The sequence below is a fragment of the Wasmannia auropunctata genome, unplaced genomic scaffold, assembly GCF_000956235.1.
Source record: "Wasmannia auropunctata unplaced genomic scaffold, wasmannia.A_1.0 LD335797.1, whole genome shotgun sequence".
In the NCBI taxonomy this organism is placed as follows: Eukaryota; Metazoa; Arthropoda; class Insecta; order Hymenoptera; family Formicidae; genus Wasmannia; species Wasmannia auropunctata.
The window spans coordinates 20,442-27,228 of record NW_012027093.1 but is presented as its reverse complement, the minus strand read 5'-3'; the positions used below and the strand labels follow the sequence as shown (position 1 = coordinate 27,228).

Genomic DNA, 6,787 nt, shown 5'->3' with positions numbered 1-6,787 from the left:
ACAGAAGCATTTCTGCGCTCTAGTTCTGAATAAATAATAACATTCTGCACAATCCTTATTACTCAAACTATATGAGAAGAGCATATTCGTCAAAATCAGTTCTTTAACTTTTTGCTACTATTGTAGGTACCAAACATCCTTAAATGTAAAAAAAAAAAAAAAAAACAGGCTTACAGAAGAAAATGCCCAGCAGGATCCACAGTGTCCTTGATCCTTAACTGCCGTGACGGCACCATGCTTCCTCCAATCGACCTCTCCCGGTAACTCGACGTTAGCCGGCGAGATAAACGTCGCTCCCACCGTCTCTATTTTAGCACTTATCGACTTGTTGAAGCCATTCAACGTATTGACGAATTCATGATGCAACTGGAGGAAAGAGAAATATGCGTCTCGTGAAAAATTGCTCGCTTCCCGGTACATAAACACAGATATAATCTGATTCTCTCTGAGGAAACTACCATATCCGCGTATTTGTTCATTCCCAGTTTGTAGGAGACCTCCTTCAGCTCGTACTTGCGATTGTGCTCGACGATCTTGCGCTTGTTGTCCAAGAAGATTTTCATCCTGTAATCCTCCTCGATCGAAGACTTGTAGACCTTTTTGTGGTGCGTCTTAAAATAATAACCAATATGTACAATTAATATTCATCTCATCATTTCGATTAATTTTATTTAAATATTTTAGACTCAAGAATTATTCTTGCGATCGCGCCTTCTTTGTTCTTTTTTTACTCTAACAAACAATGGATCGGATTATAGTTTGCTATCAAATATTTTAAGAAACTGATCCACAACAAAGAAAGGTAATTGGTAAACAAAGTATATCTATGTCAGTATCATTAATACTGTTTGTACACAGCTGGTATAACTGGATACGGAAGGCTAGATTTTCGTTATTATCTTATTTGACTTTTTAGATTAAACTTTATGGTGCAATAATATAAAACCTTACGCTGTGAGGTACTGTGTTCTTATATACCTTAAAGATAAACCATTCTGCGTCCAATATCTTGTTAAATGAAACAGCCTCTCCCGTGACGAGGACCGTCAATAGCAGCAAAGCCACCACGCTCTTCATGATTGCTCTCTAATTAGGCTACCTAGAAACACAAGAGTTATTTCAATAACATGATATAGGTTAGACTTTATGTCCTTTATATAAAACAAAAGTTAATTTTATATCGTATAGAATTGAAAGTACGAATTCTCATCTTTATTCGATCGCTTATTAAATTTATCGAGCAAACTCATGAATTTCATTATGACGCGATGTATCGAATAAGAACACAATCTAATGAACCAGCAATGAGTCGTGTAATAGCTTTAGACCGAAACGCTGTGCAAAGTTCAAGCTTCATGTAAAGGAAGGAAAAAAACGTTTACTGCGATTTGACGGAATTTATTGTTGTGAATGTTTCGAACATTGCAAAATTTTGAAAATTGCACAAAAATTTCGCAAGAAACGTCAGCGTGATCACTTGTCAATTTTTTTTTTGGCACCGCAATTTTATCACCAATTAGAAGAGCCTCTACAGCAGAACCACTTTATTTGACTGTTGAGAAACGAGCGTCCGCGTGAAAAAACGACGCACCCACTGTTAGGTAATATGCGTGTATGCGAAACACGTGAAAAATGCCTCGAGGTCAATCGAATGAAAATCTCGACGCCGTGCAGTGCGTCAACATTTATTTTTCCCCCTCCGACATCAAAGCCTCCGAAGTATAGGATAATCATATTCGGTTCGATTATCCTCAGTGCCGGTTTAAGAGGGGGGGACTAAGGGGGCTGTAGTCCCTTCCTTCCAGAGGGCCTCGTATAAGCTTAAAATTGTTAATTTCAATAATAAAAAATTAATATCGGATCCACAATAATTGATATTATCGTCATTTGGCATTATTAACTATATAGAAAGCAAACTGCTAAGAAATCTTGATTTTAATGATTTAATCAATGAATTCGCGTACAAATCAAGAAAAAAATTAAGTACCACTGTAATTTCAATAAAATGTGAATTATTTTTATTTTTCCAATATTCAGAGAACTGTCTTGTATCTTTTAAGCAGAAACGACAAAAGTCATGTACAAACAGTCACGTTTTTTTAAATAATAAATGCAAAATATATTGTATGTATTTAAATCATTGTTGTTATTTTAATAATAACGGGATCCCATTTTAATATTAGCCCCTGGGCCAAAAATATCTTGATCCGGCTCTGATTATCTTAGCCGTTCGTGGTCCTGGTGTGACTTGATGTGTGAATGACTCAGATGTTTCTTGTGACGGAAAACACAAATCTGCGGTCAAAATTGCTTAAAGCCGACCACACGTATAAACAAATTTCAATCGTACCCGTAAGGTCGTAAGTATGTCGACCAATCACAGTCGAACATTCTAAAACGTAGGACCGCAATTTTGGTCGTGATTGGTCAATTTGTTTACAACCTTATGACTAAAATTTTTGTCAGTACGTGTGATGGTCCTTTAAACGTCTACAATGGAGACGTAGTAATAAGACTTAAGATTTAAAAAAGTTGACCAATCACAAGCGACTGTTCCTCTGACGTGAGGTGAATAATCGACTATTGGTCAATTTTTTAAATTTTAAATCTTAAGTAATCTCAGTGTAGACGCCGCTTTAAGATGGACACGCCGATAATCGCTCCCTTCCCCCAACTTTTGGACTAATCTAACAATAAGTACTCTCTAGACAATGTCCACCGCGATGAGACATGCGGCGCGACGGACGCATAATCACGTGGAGATAACGGATCTCGAAATATCTACGTACCTCGCGTCGCGGCGCAATCGAACAATGAGCAACTCGCGGCTCGCTCATGATTATATACGAAACCGCAATTATACATACACGTCTGCACGAACTCGTACGTGATTCCGGAAGATTTTTTCTCATGGTCACAGATTTTTTTATCCTTTTTTCACGTCAATTTTCAAATTCTGTTGATTATTGTCTCTAACGTTTCAATCGTGACGTAAAAAGATTATTATTATTATTATTATTAGAACTTGAAAGTTCAGATCGATTATTAAAGTCGCGATACGAATTTAATTCATATATAATTTTAATTAAATTCAAATAAATTTGACTTTAAAAAGATTTCAGAGCTCCGATTATTTGAGATTTGCAAACTGCAAAACACAATTTCTCGAACAATTTTTTTAAAATTAATTTAATTAATTTAATTTAATTAATTTAATTTATTTATTTATTTCATATTAAAAATAGTTGCTCGTAAAATACGTCCCTAAATTGTGAAACTTGTATCTGTAGGCATTTTCACGTTATTTAAAAATTCAATCGTGACGTAAAAAATGATGATTATTATTAGAACTTGAAATTTCAGATCAATTATTAAAGTCGCGATACGAATTTAATTCATATATGATTTTAATTAAATTCAAACAAATTTTACTCTAAAGAGATTTCAGAGCTCCGAATATTTCAGATTTTCAAGCTGCAAAACACAATAAATCTCGAACAATTTCTTTTTGAATTAATTTAATTTATTTATTTCATATTAAAAATAGTTGCTCATAAAATACGCCCCTAAATTTTGAAACCCGTATCTGTAGGCATTTTCACGTTATTTAAAAATTCAATCGTGATGTAAAAAGATGATGATTATTATTAGAACTTGAAATTTCAGATCGATTATTAAAGTCGCGATACGAATTTAATTCATATATGATTTTAATTAAATTCAAATAAATTTTACTTTAAAGAGATTTTTAAATAGATTAATTTATTTCGTATTAAAAATAATTTCTCATAAAATACGCCCCTAAATTTTGAAACTCGTATCTGTAGGCATTTTCACATTTCTTTTGACATTTTTCAGGCTTTATCACATTCTTTTGTTGTCACATTCTTTTGTTGTCACATTCTTCTGTTGTCACATGAAATTCTTTTATATATTTGGACAGAATAATCATACATTTTTGTGCCGTCCAATTTATATAACGAGATTAAAAAAAAAAAAATTACAATTATACACAAAGTTGCGATAAGACGCTGATACGTCGAATCGCGAATTTGGTTATCTTCCTTTTCTCGAAATGACGAAATACATGTGATTATGAACTGCCTCTTTCAATCAAAACATTAAAAAAAAAAGAAAACAGAAAAATACTTGATCTTCTCTCATGCAATTGCGCATTAGATACGCATTCGCTGCCACTCGGCGTGATAAACAGATTTATTGAATCACGTGGTATGTACATGTATATGAATATAAAAAAATAATTGTACGTCATCGGAATGTGGTTTAGCTTGCAGCTTATTTCCAATTATTAATTATGATAATTACAAGGTACAATTCTACATGTAATTAACATGTTTTTTCTACACAAGTATTCATAAATGCCTTAGGGCCACTCCGATTAACTTTTAATCGATGCGATTAATTCAATAGTCCAGACACAATAAACTGATGTTATTCATCAATTTTAGGTCAAAATTTCGCTAAAAATGTCAAAAATTTTGTCGTTAAATATGCTTAGCTTGCTTTCTACAAGACGACCGAATTAATTGTTGATTAAAATTAATTGGAATTGATCTAGATATGCCCTTAAGCATGAAAAACCGGAGCATTTCGTTATATTTGGAGCACGGTATAATTTTATGTTTCCAGGTATTTGCTTCGATGCCTCGTGCATATTTAGAGCAATAAAAAACATTAAAATATGAATCGTGACGTAAAAAGATGATAATGATTATTATTAGGACTTGAAATTTCGGATCGACTATTAAAATCGCGATACAAATTTAATTAATATGTAATTTTAATTAAATTCAAATAAATTTTACTTTAAAGAGCTCCGATTATCTGAGAAAAACATGAATTATTTTTTCTATATGGAAATTACACACAGATTTCTATACTAAAAATAGAAATAGTATAGAGAGAAAAAAATAGTATAAAAAATAGTATAAAAATAGAAACAAATAAAAAAGAAAAAATATAAATAGTAAAAATAAAGTATAAATATGATAGTATAAAAATCTGTAAAATTATACGTTAAAACAAAAGAATAAATATGTAATACGCAATATGCAGATCATAGCTGATTGATAGCTGCGATATCGTGACGATTTTTGCGTTGTATGTACCACATTTCACATTTGTTTGTTTAACACGAATGTAGATAAGGAAAGTAAGAAGTGCTGATCTCAACTTCTCTCTCGCTTAAATTCTCTAATTGAGCCTTACTTATACACGGAAAGAATTTTTTTGTTAATTTACCCTGCAAACCATGTTAATTGTGGAACAATATAGTCTATTTAGGCAAATTTTACTGTGCACTACAATAACTTTTACTGTAAAATCTTATTGAAGTGCACCGTAAAATTTGCCGAAATACTATATTGTCCCACAATTAACGTGATTTGCAGGGAAAAAAAGAAATTCTCTCGTGCACGACGACGGTCACGATTAATCTAAATAAAAAAACATTAATAAACAAAGTAAAAAAGAGCCACGAGCCAAAGCTTGGGTGTTGTGTCGCTCTAATATATATATATTTATTAATTTAACAATTTTATTGCAATTATCAAATTAATAAATATACATATATATTGGAGCGATACAACACCCAAGCTTTGGCTCGTGGCCCTTTTTTACTTTGTTTATTAATGTTATTTTAATTTGGAGCCTTGACTTTGAATTTTATTTTAATTTTAACTAAATAAAAAAATCCAGGAACTTTTGGAAATCGTACCTACTTTGCTTCATCGAATCGGAAGGCACCAAGAAGAAGAAAACAGAAAAAGAATCTAAATAACGCTTTGATATGTACAATGCCCGACGCACAAATTGCTCCGTTTTTTTAAGATCTTATTCGGACACAGATTTCTCAACGCATGCAAAAGGAAAGTGGATCGGTTTTCTACGCGTGAGACGCGTGCAACGAGCATGACATATTATTAGACACACAATTCGATCTTCCACACGCTTCGATGTTTCTTCACGAAGGCACTGCAAATATGTATCTCTAAACGAGCGTTTGCATTATCGCATCCTGTATATATAAAGATAAAGATGGCACGAGAAGGATGTGGGGGAGGGCAAAGAAACAAAGGAAGCTGGAACTGGCATTCGTTTTTTAGTTAAATTGGACTCTTTCGCTAAAATACGCACGTCTGCTGTTTCACTTGAATTAATGATTCAGATAAAGATATAAGTTTATAATACGCGAAGCGGATAGATCGCGATCGAATGCGGAGGAACGTTGCTGTAGGTAAACGTCGACACAAACGGCGGAGCGTCGTGAACAATGGATTAACAATTAGCACGCGTGTTGACTTACGAGTTTTCTCTCTCTCTCTCTCTCTCTCCCTCTCTATTCTCTGTCGGAAGGCAAGGCCGGAGACTGCTGCAGGCCGCTGCCAGGCTACCAGGAGTACCAGGAACCAGGAACGCAAATGAATCGCGACTACTTCCGAGGAGCGCCGTCGCTCTTTTGTATATTCCTCTCCCCCCTCCCAATATCACTCTGCCGCCGCCGCGTAGACCACGTGATTCAGCGACAGTCGACAGATTCTGTGATCGACAGTCCTCCGCTGCTCCGCGTACTGCCAAGGGCGTCCGCAGGATTTTTTCTAGAGGGGGGCATGATCCAAATTTTTAATACGAACTACCGCGAGGAGCAAATGTCCAAACGTTGTGTACTTGTGTTGTATTTTAGCTCTCTCACATTTGACAAACATATTTATTATTTTAATTATTTGTAAAAATAAGAAAGCCAATTTTGAATTTTCTTATACTTGTT

At 34.1% G+C, this 6,787-nt stretch overlaps 1 protein-coding gene across 2 annotated transcripts in view; it reads right to left on the bottom strand.

Moving 5' to 3' along the window:
* The window catches only part of LOC105456042 (cathepsin L), a 10,145-nt gene extending 3,667 nt beyond the window's left edge, over positions 1 to 6,478 (bottom strand). Inside the window, exons 1-4 of one of the 2 annotated variants that reach the window (XM_011699814.1) lie at positions 6,326 to 6,478; positions 979 to 1,099; positions 459 to 611; positions 175 to 366 (exon numbers count right to left, since the gene is read on the bottom strand). In XM_011699814.1, the coding sequence (XP_011698116.1) occupies positions 175 to 366; positions 459 to 611; positions 979 to 1,077 (444 nt within the window). In that variant the 5' untranslated portion in view covers positions 1,078 to 1,099; positions 6,326 to 6,478. Of the gene's footprint in view, positions 1 to 174; positions 367 to 458; positions 612 to 978; positions 1,100 to 1,591; positions 1,709 to 6,325 lie in introns of those variants that run through there. The other variant, XM_011699815.1, reaches the window with a different exon arrangement.
* Positions 6,479 to 6,787: the final 309 nt, after the last annotated feature.